Source organism: Ictidomys tridecemlineatus, chromosome 9 (genome assembly GCF_052094955.1).
Source record: "Ictidomys tridecemlineatus isolate mIctTri1 chromosome 9, mIctTri1.hap1, whole genome shotgun sequence".
NCBI lineage: Eukaryota > Metazoa > Chordata > Mammalia > Rodentia > Sciuridae > Ictidomys > Ictidomys tridecemlineatus.
This window is the reverse complement of record NC_135485.1, coordinates 67585147-67602064: the sequence shown is the minus strand read 5'-3', so window position 1 is coordinate 67602064 and position 16918 is coordinate 67585147. Positions and strand designations below refer to the sequence as shown.

Below are 16918 nucleotides of genomic sequence, written 5' to 3'. Positions count from 1 at the left end.
TCCTGATAACCGTGCCGACCACCTTACTAACTGGATACATGTATTCACTTATCCATTTAATGTTTTTAGAATCTCGTATTGGGAGGTCTATTCTAATTTTGTTTAGTCCTGCCAGTTTAGTCAGTGAATCACTAATTCAGTATAATTTTTGTACGAGTACATAAGTATCATCAAAAGCCTGAAATGCATGCATGCAGATAAACAGAGGTCATGAATTATTAGAGTACCTTGTTGCTTTCAGCACCACTGAAGGAAGTGACATGACTAATGTTCTGTTAGCTTCTTCTAAGGTCATTCCTTGTGTGCTGATTCCATTGACGTAATGGATGATATCCATTAGTTGGAGATTACCCTCAATGGCTGCAACTGACTTTGGATTAATATCACTAATATATATGACTTGATGAAGACTGTTGTGACCTCCAGACAAGGAAAAACCTTCAAAGAATAGAAATTGTTTTCTCAGTCATAAGAGTACTTATTCTTAAGCTAGCCAAGAAAATTATACTGCACAAAACTTGAATTTTCATACCCAACTCCTCTTTGTTGCATGTTAATGTAATGTCAGGTAGCAAATGAAGCAACACTGGCATTCTGGGTAATTCTAGAACTCGTCCCAGAACTAATCTGACAGTCTTGGGTGCAGCTCGGAGCATGTTCACTGCATCAGTGTGAGTCATGTTTGTAACATCTGTATCATTAACCTACAAAAATGAGAAAGAGATAGGATTACAATGTTAAGAACAGGGAAGCTAAATTGTCAAGAAAATACAATAATCTCTCTACATTTTTACATTTTAGTAAGAAATTTATAATAAACCATGATCTCTAATTCCTTTATTATAGAAATCATAAGCATAATGGTCAAGCCATCATAAATAAAATAATAAGGTAAAATCCCTTAAGAAATGCACCATTGCTTTGCTAACACAGAAAATTTATTCTCTTAATAATGTAAGAAACATTTTGTCTCTGAGACTTGAGGTAGCTTATTTCATGCCTTGAGAATAAAGGGACTCTCAAATTGAAAAGGAAACTTGAAGCATTTACCAAGCACTTAACTATATAAGGGCCTTTACTTTTAAGTAGTGCAGAAGGAAAACATAAGCCAAACAGTAACACGGTATAATATTCATACAAAGTTCTTCCATTTCTGTTCTTTGGTCACTGCTCTGGGTTGGATACTGTTTAAATTTGTCCCACAAAAGTTCATGTATTGGAGCTTGGTCCTCAGTGTGATTGTGGGACCTTTAAGAGGTGGAGCCTCCTGGGAGATCAGTAGATCTCTGGGAACTGTGTCTTCCCAGATTCTTTGGCTTCCTGTTTTGAAATGTGATCTCCTTTCCAAATGAGCTCCTACCATGATGTCATGAAGTCCTCACCAGAACTAAGTTGATACCATTGCTATGCCCTTAAATCTCTCAAAGTATGAGCTGAATGAATTTTTTAAAAATAAAATTGGCTAGCCTTGGATGTTTCACTCTAGTAACAAAAAATGGACCATCAGTCACATTTGCACAAATCTTCCATTCCTCTTCAATGTCTTTACCTTTATGAGCCGGTCTCCAGGCTTTAGCCTTCCATCACTTTTGGCTGGATCCTGTATGACATCATGAACATAACAACCAATACTCTGATTGCCTTTGGTTACTGTAAAACCGAGGCTTCCTTTTTCTGATTTAATGAGAGTAATGAGAAGTTCTACTTCCTAGAGAAAGAAAACAATGATTCCTTTAAAGTTGGCTGTTTTTCCCTACAGACAAACAGAAAGATGACTATTCTTGCTCTTGATTAACAGAGGAGGGAACCAAATCTTGACCAAGTAAGGAAGCCAAGTCTTTCTAACTCTGGAAGGAATGCTCCTTCTCCTGAGCATTTGAGTATAAAAACAACATTACATGTTTATCCAGAGATAGCAGGAACAGAACTTACTGTGCTTCCATTCTTGCATATTCAGGTTGAACAAGATTAACAATGACACAAGAGTGGATATACTTCAATGATCAAAGAACATGTTTTTGGAGGAAAAAATTCTTCAGATATTTCTAAACAATCAAGATAGATGCTAAGTGTCTCCAAAGAAAGCTTTGTTTTTGTTTTTGGTAAAAAACATGAAGTCTCTGGATAGTTACACATCAAAACTTTGTTAAAATGTATAAATAAAAAAAATTGGATAAAAAAACTTCAACTGAAGATGGGTTGTTTATGTGGCTGATAAATAGTTTCTAAGGAAACTATTTGGCCTTTATTATAAAAATAGTACTGAAGATATAGGTGCTATATAACACACACCCATACACACACATATGTACTCACACTCACACATATACATGCAATTTCTTTTTTAAAAAAATTATTTATTTTATTTATTCTAATTAGACACACCCAATTTTAAGCAACCAAAACATATGGGAAGATTAACTTCAAAATATTTGTTGTTTTGGGATGGTAAGATTATAGGTGATTTTAATGTTTTTTTTCTTTGTTTTATAATTTTCTATAATAAGCATTTATTACTTAGATAATACTGAAACAGGCTGACTTTCAAGCACACGAAGGATATTTCACTTAGAAGTTTGGTTTCCATGCTTGATTTGTAGGTTTAGAAGTTATAAGGCTATTAATATAATGTAAACACTCCAGTTGGGCACACAAAAAAAATGTAGAAGGGAAAAGAATTAACATATGAACTTTAAAAATCTGATGTGCAATGCAATGGAATTTGAGAAACAAATAAAAAATTTACTAAAGGACCATTCTGTAGCAGTGTTTATACACTGGACTAGGTGTTTTTACATGGTATTTCATTTAATTCTCACTACAATCCTAGGTTGTGACTAGCCTCTTTGTACAGTCAGTTACTATGGGAATCTGAAGAATTAAGTGATATGTCCACAGGTATGTGCCAAGTGGCAGTCAGTGATAGAGTTAGGATTTGTCTTTTCCCCTCATTTCTTAGCAGAATAACATATCAGATGCTATGCATTTATTAGACACAGGTATGAAGCTAAAGGAAAACTGTGTGCATCTACACCTTCATTGAGGAAAAAAAAATATAGATATAATTTTTCAAATGCCGAGGAAGCATCTCACCAGTTCAAAGTCTTCAAAGTGGTTTTCCAAGTCATTTTTCAAAGTTGTCAAGTTTTCTTGTCTAGTTGGTTCAAAAGAGTGATGTGTATGATATTTACCCATGGAATCAGAGGAAGCAGATTCTAATTGGGGTTGACAACTCTGAATAGTAGTCACATCCAGTGGGAGAGGGGAAGGAGAATTACTACAGAGACAAAGAAACAAGACTATTTTCAAATACATTTCAATGTTAATATAGTAAGTCTGTGCCACAACAGAAACTGCTTAACAAATACTCCTCTCTGACTTTGAGATCTTAGCTACTTTTTGTCTGATTTATTCTTTTGTCCCAGTTCTACTTTGAAACAGCTCTTTAAGCTGTATGAAGATAGTAAGACACAAAAAATTATATATTTGATTTGCAACTGTTAATTGAAGTTGAAGCTAATGTTATCTGAAGCTTCATGTGTATTTCAATCTAATAAGAAAAAACACAAGGAAAAAAGTATTGCTTCTGTGGCTATTTTGGATGACAGAATAGAAACAAAGAATTCTAAAAACAAAGCTTGAATAATTATGGTTGGACCTGGATACACAAAAAGATACAACTAAACGGTAAAACACAGGAATAACTACTGGATGGATAGATGTAGAGTTTCTTTTGTACACTTCTATGTTTTCAATTATTTCGTCTTTCCCTGTTTTCCATGTCCTACCATTTGCAAACTCTTCTTCCCACTCACTTTCCTTTCTAATTCTCCCTGATCTCCCACTGTATCAGTACCTAAATAAATCTCTTCTCTTTATGGTTAACATTGAGAAACAATTTTCTCAACTACTAGCAAATATGTTCAAGAGAGGCTCAGGTTGAATGGCTTGAGATCTTACTGGTTTCCTAACTAAAACTGTCAGTCCTAATAGCTAGACATCTAATGGAGTCATCAAATGCCTTACTATTGCATAGTTCACAGACACACTCCATTCTCAGAGAAATATGTGTAGCTGCCACTGTCACTAACAACAACCAGTTGCCTTGAGTGCTCCATATCATATTGACTATACCTGTCCTCAAATTCTGTTTTTTGGGGTATTTTCTGAGGATGGTAAAACATGGCACAAAAGGTGTCTTCTTGACTCTTGGGTGCTTCATGTTGACTCTGTGCCTGTGACACTATATTGCTCAGAGTTTGATGCAAAGTTGAACTCCAGGTTGTATTTGGTATCTTTGAAGGAGCTTTCACTAAGTCGTCTTCTCCACTCCCACTGCTGTCACTGTAACTGTCTTTCCTGGATGGGGACTTGCATTGTTTCCTATTTTTGTCAGAAGTTTCATTATCATCTGAGCCAGTGCCTTGCTCCACATATGATGGCTGAGAAGGGTCTTTACTGTTGTTTGGAAGCCCTTGTGCTGAAGAGTGCAATGGGGTCTGTAATGAACACATTTAAAGAGATCATAGGGTGACAACTTATATTAACATCAGAAGTACACAAATGAAAAGGAACCTACTGAATAACAGCACTTTCTACTAAAATGGTCAATTTTCTGATAATAAAATTAATTTATGCTTTTTAAAGAAAAAAATATGTATAAAACAACAACTGCTAATATTATATGACATGTTTTAAATCAGAATTAGAGTCATATATTGAACTTTATATTCTACTTTCAAAATTTAGGTTCCTACCATGAGTATTATCTGAAGTGCTTAAGTATGCTTTGAAAACAAGCTTAATAACTGCATAGTAGTCTGTAGATTTTAACTTTCTCCTTTTACTGGATATAGAGTTGCTTTTAGGTTTTCACTATTAACAGATATCAAGGAGAACTTCTTTGTACTTAAGAATTTCTACCTGGGTTTCTATTTTCTTATACTTTTTTTACATTGTTAAGCATTAGATATCTTAAAGGACCTGTTAACTGTTCCCAAATTGCTTTTTGGAAAAAGATCTGATCTTATCTTATTGATGTTCTCATCAAGAAAGTTCCATTCAGTTCATCCTATCTGGTCTCAAATCAATGGTGTCTCTTAAAATACTATTTCTAATGTCTCTTCCATAAATGTTACATTCCTATGTCTTCCTCACATTTTCTCTTTCCCTAGTATTAGAGTGAAAGCTACTGATCCAGATACTCCTGCCTTCCAGACCAAGGAGTCACCATTCACTGGTGTAAAATTATTTTAAGTAGACAGGCCAAAGGCAGATTTTCTTTTTCTTTTTTTTAATATTTATTTTTTAGTTATACCTAGACACAATGTCTTTATTTCACTTTATGTGATGCTCTACCTCTGAGCCACAGTCCCAACCTCAAGGCAGATTTTCTTATATTTTATCAGTGTTCATCTGTTTGGACTCCTACCTGTCTGTCTGAAATTGATTTTGGATCCTTTAGTTATTCCTTAATTTAAGAAAGTAAAACTATCATATCTCTTTCTCTGATTTCTAGTGTTAAAAAAAGCTAAAAATGTATATTCCCATTTTTATCCAAACTAACTGAGAATCAGAATGACTGCTGCTTGTTGGTCTGGTGAGGAAAGGACAAAGTTTTGGTAAGGTTTTATGTCTTTTCTATTTATGCTTAGAAAACAAATTTCTGAAATCCTAGCATTCTAGACTTTTACAATATAAAGAGAGAGAAGAAAAAGTGAATTAATTACTCTATATTAGAAAAACAGAACATACTTAAAGAAGTTGAGTGATACAACAAGATAGTACCTCATAGCCAAAAAGTAGCAAGTATGAAACCCAGTGGAACAATCCATGAAGAAACTACTACAGCGGCATTGGCAAATTGCTAATTTAGTAGTCTACAAAAACATAAGTACTTTTCAGAGAACTTACTAAAAGAGTTGTATCAATTTCTGGTAGCACACCAGGCGGAGGTCTACAGAGAATCAAGGACACTTCTGGAGCTGTGCCCCTGAGAGCAGATATGACTTCCTGAGGATACCGTGAATGACAAACAAAGATACAGTTAAAGCAGCATTATAAAACCATCCTGACAGGCCAATCCATCCATCTTGTCATTAAAAATGCCACATTCCACATGTTGGGGGCTCACCTGCTGAGATAGTCCTTTCAAAGAGGCTCCATTCACTTTTAAGATAACATCTCCCACATCAATCTTTCCACTTTCTGCTGCTGGCTGTCCAGGGAAGAGCTTTTTAACCCTTACTATGCTGGCATTCATTTGTTCGGGTATAAGATTATCTTCTCGAGAAAAACTAAATCCCAGGCCTGAGCTATTTTTAAATAGTTTTACCTCAAATGTATTTTCTGGAGAAAAAAGACACACACACACACACACAAAACAAACAAATAAACAAACATATCTTTAAGCTGTGTATACATATGAACACACAAACATACAGACTTTAGGAGACATTTTAAAAGCCCATTTTTTCCAATGATATTTACAGCTTTCTAAGCACTCAATGCATCCTTATACGAAGCTCAAATCCTATTTCACACTATTATTAAGAAAACTTAATGAACTAACTACACGAACTAAGCTGTTTTCTTATTTCTATTGAATTTTATGGACTTATTATGGTAACCTTGTTTTAACATAACCAAGTTTTGAAAGCAGCATTCTGAAAATAAAACTATGTTTCAATCTCATGTTTTAAAAGACAGTATAAGAGCTGGGAGTGATAGCACAAGACTGTAATCCCAGATATTCCTGAGGCTGAGGCAGGAGGAACACAAGTAGAGACCAGCCTGGGCAATTCAGCAAGTCCTTGTCACAAAATAAGAAATAAAGAAGGGCTGGGGATGTATTTCTGTGGTACAGCACCCCTGGGTTTAATCCTCAATAGCATAAAATAAAATACAGCATGATAATAGAAAATTTTTTAAAAGTGGGGGATATCCAGGCAAAGAGAATTACAAGTGATATTCAGGTATCTAATGGAAGATATGGGAGGAATATGAAATAAATACTAGCTAAGGATATGGAAAAATAAGTTGACATTACATTATTTTGTGAAGTCTACTTTAATCCAGATAAATTGCAATGGCATTCCAGTAAAATTCTTACTAGCAAAATAAATGAAAAGAATCAAAACCAGAAGAGAGAGAGAGAAGAAAAAAAAAACATAACATTTAAAGAATGATAGAAAAGAGCAGTGTGCAGTGTGATAAAGTAAGTATGTTAATTTTATTTTTATAATCAGGAAAAATAATAAAAGCTGGGCTATTTTTGCTAACTTTCATGTAATCAAATAGAGATTTAAAATAAAAGACAAAACAATGACTGTATATCATCACCATCATTTATACAGCAAAGAGTAGTGAAGTCCTCTAAAAGGCAGATATTTGGAATCTCAGAATAAAGGGTACACTAGTATAATTAGCCTTATGAGGAACTCACTACTACATCTTTCTTCATTTTAAAATTTTACTACCAATTAGAGATATGCACATGGGTTGGGAATTTTGAAAGAAAAACCAGTATTTGGTAACTTCTAGGTAGATTTCTTGCCAACGTTACTATCATAAGTCCATAAAATTTAATAGAAATAAGAAAATCTAAGGGCCAAGGTTTCACATGGGTTTGAAGCCATTCTCAGCAATTATTTATACTTATTTTTTTCTTTACCAAATTTCATTTTAAATTTTACAACAACTTAAGACATAATTAAATGACTAGAATCAGGCATGACTTCATTATTCAAAGACTTTCAGACTCAATGAACTACAAATGTTTCTGTTTTTTTTTTTTAATTTATCATGGTGTAGCATCAGATTATTATTTATACTTGACCAGAATAAAGAGACTAGAACATGAATTATAATCCATCATAGAGCACTCATGTTTTAAATAAGCTAGGAGTAATTTCACAGGGACGTGATGGTTTCCCAAGGCCTGACCTTCAGTGACAAAGCTGTAGTCTTTGACATGAGTTGTTTTCTTTGCTGTTTTTTCTGGAGTTTGACCTTGGGCATCCTGATATGGAAGAGTGCACTGAGGGGTTACAGGGACATGTTCTTTGGATGCTGATGACTGTCCCTTTTCTAACAATAGATGAACCACCTAGACAAATGGAACAGAACGTCTTAGTTAAGAAGAATGATAAAAAATAGATAAACTTTTAGGACTTTGTATAGTTGTAGCGTAAAATCATTTAAAGCCACTACTTTGTCGACCAAAATACAGAAGGAGGAAAAACAGAGGGACAAAAGGATTGAATGTTTAAAAATCAAGTTTTTATTACTTTTTATGTAAAAAGATAAATGATTAGCCAGGAGCCATGGCACACACCTGTAATCCCAAAGGCTCAGGAGGCTGAGGCTGGAGGATTGCAAGTTCAAAGCTAACCTTAGCCAAAGTGAGGTGCTAGGCAACTCAGTAAGATCCTGTTTCTAAATAAAATACAAAATAGGCCTAGGTTTGTGGCTCAGTGGTTGAGTGCCTCCAAGTTCAATCCTGGACACCCGCCCCCCCAAAAGAATAAATGATTAAAAAACCTATTATAAAAAATGTTAAAATTCTCTGATAATAGCATAAATAGTCTTTAGAAAGTCTGGGTGTGGTAAAAAATGTACCACCATTCTATAATATAAAAACCATTATAAATACTTTAGTAAAACGAATTTGAACAAAATAAATTTAGCTTCTGAGCTGAAGAATGACTAGGAGTGATTATCACTAGAAATTAGAAAATGTTTATAAAACATTTTAAAAATGCAATTTCCATCCCTTCCCCTGTCAGGCCTCTTTGGTAATATTAGCACTAAAAATGTGACATAGAAAGCCAGTTTTCTCAGTATGAAACTTCTTAATACTTGTTTCTCATTTTGGAAGACAGAGGAAGGAAAAAAAAAAAAAAGAAAGAAAGAAAGAAAACCCCCGCCAAACCCAGAATGGTTCCACAAATCAGGCTGTTTCTTAACTAACAAATGTAGATTGAGGTTATTCACACATTATGATGCTCTTCCAAGGGATCATACCAGCTTGGTACACTATTCATTACCTGTCCTGTATTTCTCAGTGTTTCCACAGCTTGCTTATGGGTAGCTCCTTCCAGACTTATTCCATTGACAGCTAGCACACGATCACCTATTAATTAGGCAATTAATTGGGGGGGAAAAATCACAAAATAAAGATTCTATATGTTCATTAACACCTAGTGGATGTATTTCTTACTAATTTGAGGAATTATATTTTAGAATAATATCTTTACAATCAATTTAAATCATAAGAAAAGATAAGCCGAACTACAAAAGTAGAAAGACTGGGGGGAAGGCCACAATGAGTTCTTAGAAATGTGAATGTCACTGTTTTTACAATCCCTTTTCCATTCTCTGGCAATTTGCTTGTAAGTAGCAGGTATGAAATATGAACTAAAGCACTACTTAGATATTTTCTGACACTAAGGAAAAAGCTAGAATAAGAGTTACTGAAGTGACATCAAAGAATTTCCTAATGTTGTAGTTTTGTAATTGAGTATGTTTTTATTTCATATTTTGAATTGAAAGATCTACATCAACTTTGGGATTTCTTATCTATTTGTTGTGATGCTCATCTACGTAATTCCTACATATATACAAACATACCTTTGTGAATTCTACCATCAGACTCTGCTGCTCCCTTGGGAATAACAGCTTTCACATAAATGCCACCATGCCTGACATTTGTATTCACACCTCCCTAAATACAAAAAGACAAAATAACATTTGGTAATATGAAATATTTTGCACTCCTTTTCAAATCTGAGCCCTAGAAAGGATTCAGTTCACCAGACAATGCAGTAGGATTACTTCAGCACGTGCAATTATTTCAAAATTCAAGAATATTGTTAGCTAAGTTTTCCGAATACTGAAGTACTTTCTTTACAATTGAACTCTGTTCAATTTAGCAAGTAACCTAGATCTTGACTATGTGAGAAACTGTTCTTCCTTCCTAAGTCTACATCATGCATTATGAGCAAAGCAGAAAGCAAAATCCATCTATGCAAAATTAGCATGAGAAAATAATTATCAGAAGAAACAGTATATGGGATAAAATATACTTCAGATTACATATTCAAATCTGAAGGCAAATTCCATGATTCAAGGGGAAAAAGTTTATTTTCATTTTTATTTTAAAAGGATTTGTTAGTTTTTTTTAAATGGTATAGATGAGATCTAGCAAATCAGTTATCTATCTCTTACAAATATTCAGTTTTTATCTCCCTTTATTTTAAAAAGATAATAAAGCTTTAAAGAAATTAAGAACAAGAAGGAAAATGTTACATATATTTTTCTATGTGGTATTTTATTTTTTTCCACCTTTTAAAATATGCTAGAAAATAGGTTTTCTTTTTTGATCACAATGTATTTATAGTGCTTTTTCTGAATATTTATAGTGATTTTCCTATATATTCTAAGATAGTTCTATTTTGTATATTTTTATGTAGGTATCCATAATCTTTAATTATTCATGATACAGTTAAAGATGTATCATCTCATTATTTTATTCCATGCTCATGAAGAAACTGTCAAATGTATACAAAGCATATGAATTAATTTTAAATTTGGCATGTCTTCAGATTAAGCAAGCATGAAATCGGGGGAGGAGGGGGGAAGTATTTGTTTAATCATTTTAAAAATACAGAAAAAAATGGGTAGCACTTTTTAAAAAAAGTTTTAAGATAGTCAACTTATAAATTTTGGAAATATTTGCCAAACATTCCTCTTGAAGCAAAATAACTCAACTAATTATTTGCCATACAATAGGCTGTTGGAAATGAAGAAGAGAAAATATTTGAAAACCTTGTCAAACAGTACCGTGACACTTATTCCCAAGCTGTTATCATTTTTAGCCAGTTCAACCTCAAAGATATCTCCAGGTTTAGGAGGTGATGAAGAAAATGTTTTAAAATTCATTTTGTTGGATGTATTCATTGAGGAGGAAGATTCCTTAATAAAGAAAAACAGACAACAAAAAAGGATTTCTTGTTAGAGTCAAAATGAATTACTACTGGAAGACAAATATGTATTTCCTGGAAAAAATTTTCAAAAGCAAAATATTAAGAAATAGAGTGTATGTAAACACATAATGGTGGTATGTATTTTAAGAGATTATCAATTCTATGCATTCATATTGAGGAAACTGATACCCAGAGTTTAAAGTGCTTGCCTCAGGTCAAACAGAGGGAAACTTAGAACCCAGTTAGAACTTAGCTTCTATATAATCCTTATTTAATACTTTTTATATTCCCAAGTTTATAAAATATTTCCACTTTCTTTAAAAATCAATGTATACCAAGCAGTAGGTTTTCTTTTTTGATCTCTGTAATATATTTGCCTCTAAGATAAGTGGGCTTCATGTTTACTTTCCTTACATGTATAACTTCAATATAAGCACAGGAACAAGAGCTAAGGTGTACATATAAGGATAAGGGCATAACCCTCTTGTGAGAAGTACTGATTTTTTTCAGTGAATATAAAACTGCTTATGAATGTTAGCATTCCCTTCTAGGAACGAGCTATTTCATTGCTATTATTATCAAACATTTAGAACTTCAGAAAAAGTTAGATTGTAACTAAAAATTCAACTGCCCATTATATGAACTATTCAGAAATAATTTGGGAGGTATTAAGGTTTTCCTATTAATATAAATGTTAAATATGCAAGAGACAAACAACTTGTAAAAAAAGAATCAAACTTTAAGTTTAGTCAGTTAGTATTCAAAGCTTCTAATTTTTCTGAAAGTTAGCATCATTTGCAGTAGCAGTTAGTAGCAGAAGGTATAAGTTGTTCTTCCTTTCCAGAATTATGTAAGTACCTTTTACTAGATTCTATTTCTCTGTAATATATTTGCTTTTGTTTTGCTAAATAAAATAAAAACAAAAAATGAAAATTAAAATATGCCTTTTTGGGTGTTTGATGATCCTGACTGCTGGAATAAGTAGCCTCATCCATGTCTGAATCTCCATGGTCAGAGTAATCTGTCACATCAGAAATGCCTGGCTTTTTAGCTTTGCTTCGGTTACTGTCAGAGGAAGTCCTTTTTTTCGCAATGGCTTTGGTTATTACAGATGGAGTAGGGCTGACATGTTGTGATCCCTGCCAGATGCGGTCACCTAATTGGCTGGCAAAAAAGCCATTGACTTGGCTCTGAGACAAGCTGGCACTCTCAGTCCTGGAATCTTGAGAACTAAGGCTTCCTTCTCGAAGGCCCCCAGACAATCCAAAGGAAGTTTCTATGATGTGCCTCAGGGTACCAAGTGGCCAGTGGTGGTCCTCAGAAGAAGAATCTATAGCACTGTCTTGCATGTAGGAAGGTTTCTTCATGTAGTTTTTCATTCCATTGGCAAAATGCACAGGAGTAGAAGGCACTAAAAAGTCAGGGATCAAGAATAAAAATAACAAGTTAGTGATCTGCAAGTCAAGCCTGTGCTTATACACATACACAAGCTGCCTGAAGATTGTTAGGAGAATTATACAAAGATAACACATGCAAAACACTATGCCTGGGAATCACTGAAGGGTCCCAGAAAACAGTACATTCTTTTTCTTCCCTTCATTCCCTCCTTTGTTTTTTCTTATAACAATCTCTATTAATAATCCATACCTTTTTTGCATTAACTTCTCATCCCATTTCTATCCTCTAAGACCCAATTCACATCCGTCTCCTCTGTGAAGAATTTTCTGATTTCAGAGATGATTTACAATTTCTTTGAGTCTCTAACATTCTTTGTCTATTTTTCTTTTTCATATACATACTAAGCAAGCAATCTACTACTGAGCTATTTCTGCACCCATCGTGGTCCTTGTTTATTCAATACTTATTTGTATACTTGTTTATATTTTATTTGTATACTTACATTTATATTTTATTTGTATATATTTGGATATTTGTATTTTATTTGTATATATTTTATTTATATACTTGCACTACAAAAAAAACTATCAAGGAAGGCAACTCTAAATTTCTTATATATAGCTCTTTATAAAAGTTTTCTGAAGTAAGACATAGTAGGAGACACGAGGAAAAGAATGAAGAATGTGAATTTATAAAAAAAAATTATATGGCAAGTGACACCAAGGAAAAATTAAAATAATGTGCAACTGTAGAGCAACTATTTGCAACAATGAAATATACATAGATTTAACATCCTGATGTACAAACAATAGCTACAATCCAATAAAACTTCTTTGAAAGAGGGGTGTAAGACATAGACTAGAAATTTGAAGTATGTATAAATAAGTAACAAATACATGAAAAAAATTTCCTTATTGCTCAGGGGCTATACGGTTTTCTACCTACTTCAATGACAAAAATGGAAAGAAATGTCTGATATTTCTAGTACCACTGAAGTTATAAAGATGACTGCCATATCTATTAGGATAGGCTATAGATTGTAAAATTTTTGGAGGGCATTTGGTAGCTTGTCAAAACTTCAATGTATATACTTTTAAATTTAGTTCTGGGTATCTAAACTTCAAAAATGTATATATTTCCAATGTTATAAAAGTCTATTTGTTGGAGCAAAATTTGTAACAGAATTATTGTTAGCCTGAATATGTTCATGGATGTCGAGAATATATTGCAGGATCAAGTTAAAGAACAATATGAGAATACAAAAAATTGTATCTTTAGTTAAAAAAAGCATGTCTGTTGTTTTATTTATACATACATATATCTCACATACACATATAAGTCAAATATACAAGATACATACATACACACCAGATAGTTTTCTTAGGAAATGGGGTGAGAGGGTTTTTAGTTCTTATTTCATGGGTTTAGTATAAATTAGATTCATTTAATAAGCTACATGTACCCTGGGGCTGGGGTTGTGGCTCAGTGGTTGTGGCTCACTTGCCTAGTATGAGTGAGGCACTGGGTTCAATCCTCAGCACTACATAAAAATAAATAAAATAAAGGTATTGTGTCCATCTAAAACTAAAAATATATTTTAAAAAACAAGCTATATGTATCCTATTACTTAAAAGAAGTTAAAACAGAAGAAAAGGTAAAAATTGCTTTGATTGAATGTGTCCCCCAAAGTTAATGTGTTGGAAACTTAACCCCAAATACAACAGTATTAGGAGGTATATCCTAATGGGAGGTGTTGAGGTCATGAATCTCCACCCTCATAAATGAAATAATGCTAATTTAAAAAGGGCTCAATGCAGTGATTTCAATCTCCTTCTCTGTGCGCTACACTGCCTTTCTGTCTTTCAGCACTAGGTAACTAAACAAAAAGGTTTTAAGTAGATGCAATCCCTTGATCTTGATTTCTCAGCCTCCAGAACAGAAAGAAATGCCTCTGTTCTTTATAACTTACCCAGTCTTGGATGTTCTGTTAGAGCAGCACAAACTGGATTAATCAATAGCTTCCTTTTTGCTGACCAGTTATTAACAGTGATAGTGTGGTGTACACACTGATAATTTTCTAGGTCACTTGACTCTTGCCTCACTTCAAGTCATATTACAGAATAACTACATATCACAATAAGATAGCATTTTAAAGAAACAATTTCATATAAAAAATCAAAATAGATGGTCTTAAACATGGACAAGTGGATTAAAAAATTTTGTCTATTCTCAATAGGACCCTGAAAGCTCAGGAAATAACGGCAAGAGTTAAGAAATGAGGTGGCATCAAATTAAAAAGCTTCTGCACAGCAAGGGAAACAATTAAGAATGTGAAGAGAGAACCTATAGAAAGAAAATCTGTTAGCTACTCTTCTGATAGAGGATTAATATCCAGAATATATAAAGAACTCAAAAAAAAACCCTTAAACACAAAACAAAACAAAACCCAATGAATAAGAATAGTCACAAAAGAAGAAATACAGATGGCCAACAAAGTGTTCAACATCATTAGCAAGTATAAATAAGTAATAAATACATGGAAAATGCAAATCAAAACTACCCTGAGATCCCATCTCATACCAGTCAGAATGACAGCCATCAAGAATAAAAACAATAATAAATGCTGGAGAGGATATGGAGAAAAAGGGACATTTTTACACTATTAGGTTGTAAATTAGTACAATCACTATGGAAATCAGTGTGGAAGTTCCTCAAAAGACTAGGCATGGAGCCACCATATGATACTGCTATATCACTTCTCGGTATTCATCCTGGAGAATTAAAGGCATCTTACTGCAGTGATACATGAATACCCATGTTTAGAGCAGCCCAATTCACAATAGCTGAATTAAGGAACCAGCCTAGGTGTCCACCAATGGATCAAGGGATAAAGAAAATACAGTATATACACACAATGGAATTTTAGTCAGCCATAAAGAAAAATGAAATTATATCATTTGCAGGAAAATGGATGGAACTTGAGACCATATGTTAAGCAAAATAAGCCAAACTCAGAGGTCCAGGGTTGTATGTTTCATCTCATATGTGGAAGCAAGGGAGGAAAAAGGAAAAAAAAAAGTGGTGGTGGGGAATCTCATTAAAATCAAAGGGATATTAGTAGAATAGAGGAAAGGGACAGGGGGAAGGAAAACGAGAAGGAAAGGAGAAAGTGTTAGGGAATGATAGTGGCTAAATTATATTGTTAAATTGCATCAATAGAAAATATGGAAGAGAAACAAAAACACACATAGGATTAAAACTCGTAACTATGTGCTGTAACTCTTTAGAAAAGTGTAATTAATCTATCCTGATATGTCATTGCCTATTTCCAAACAGGACATGAGGCAATAAACAATAAAAGAATGTTAAAACATTCCCTGGCATGATCCTTTTCCAGGACAATCTCTTTTGACCTTCATGATAGTCCTGAGATAAGAAGAGCAATATTTTGTTATTCTTACATTTATCCATCCATTAATTTACTTAAGACAGTCACTGAGTAGCAATTATTATATGTAAAGTGCTGCAACTGCTGTCCTATCATAAATACAAGTGTAGTTTTCCTCTTCCAATTTATGTCTAGTCAGCTGTTCAATACTTGTCTCTCCTGATAAAGTGTCATTTCCACACAGGCAGAGGTTTTGTGTCTTATATGTTACATACAACAAATATTTGAACAAATGAATTAATTTAAAAAATCTTCTTAAAACTACAATGGAATCCCTTTTATGGGGATCCAGGTGAAAATAAATTGATTCTGAATTCATGTTTCTGTTGCTAAGTTATGGTAAATAATGAAACCCAATGTTCAGCTTTTTTTTAAAAAAAGTTTTGGTCTTGACTGGTTGAAACTCAGAAGTATGCTATAGTTCTTTTTTTATTATTATTATTTTTAGTTGTAGGTGGACACAATATCTTTGTTTTATTTATTTGTTTTACTGTGGTGCTAGGATCGAACCCAGTAAGGCAAGCGCTCAATCACTAAGCTACAACCCCAGCCCACTATGCTGTATTTCTAACTATAACTGTCCTCCTTTACCTGACAGTTTTAGTTAGTGTTCCAAGGGTCTTATGGGAGGAGCGATGTCTTCTATCTCCCATCCTTCTTTTGTGTTTGCTCAGAGTAAACAATTACTTAACATGTTGTTTATATAGGTATATGTTGTATACATGTAACATGTAATATTTAATGAATAAGAGTCAAATGACTAATATATATAAAAATTAAAAAAATTTATCATACAATTATGAAATATTTATGTCTTCTACCTTTTAGGTTGTCATAAGCATCAGAAGGTATGCCTGAAATTCATTATCTAAATTTGTTTTTCAGCTTATTTTTAATTAATTCTTTAATATATTTGGGGATGAAAATACCAGCACTATATACATTTCACTATATTTGAAAATACTATTAATAGTGACAGCTAAAACACATTTAAGTGCTTAATGTGTAGCAGGAATGTACAGATTCTTTACATGTCAGCTGATTTTGATAATCTATAAAATATGGTACCATTTGATCTCTGAGCATG

General features: G+C 33.3%; 1 protein-coding gene across 12 annotated transcripts in view; it reads right to left on the bottom strand.

The window, feature by feature from the left end:
- Positions 1–16918, bottom strand: part of Ptpn13 (protein tyrosine phosphatase non-receptor type 13) — a 196089-nt gene that overhangs the window by 39447 nt on the left and 139724 nt on the right. For 7 of the 12 annotated variants that reach the window (XM_021721200.3, XM_078021578.1, XM_078021580.1 and 4 more), the window contains 12 exons: positions 11930–12396; positions 10828–10974; positions 9631–9724; positions 9048–9133; positions 7945–8107; positions 6134–6348; positions 5914–6012; positions 4135–4499; positions 3094–3277; positions 1550–1708; positions 533–704; positions 228–438 (listed from right to left, as the gene is read on the bottom strand). In XM_021721200.3, coding sequence (XP_021576875.2) covers positions 228–438; positions 533–704; positions 1550–1708; positions 3094–3277; positions 4135–4499; positions 5914–6012; positions 6134–6348; positions 7945–8107; positions 9048–9133; positions 9631–9724; positions 10828–10974; positions 11930–12396 — 2362 coding nt within the window. The remainder of the gene's footprint in view (positions 1–227; positions 439–532; positions 705–1549; positions 1709–3093; positions 3278–4134; positions 4500–5913; positions 6013–6133; positions 6349–7944; positions 8108–9047; positions 9134–9630; positions 9725–10827; positions 10975–11929; positions 12397–16918) is intronic. The other 5 variants (XM_013366005.4, XM_078021579.1, XM_021721207.3 and 2 more) reach the window with 2 other exon arrangements.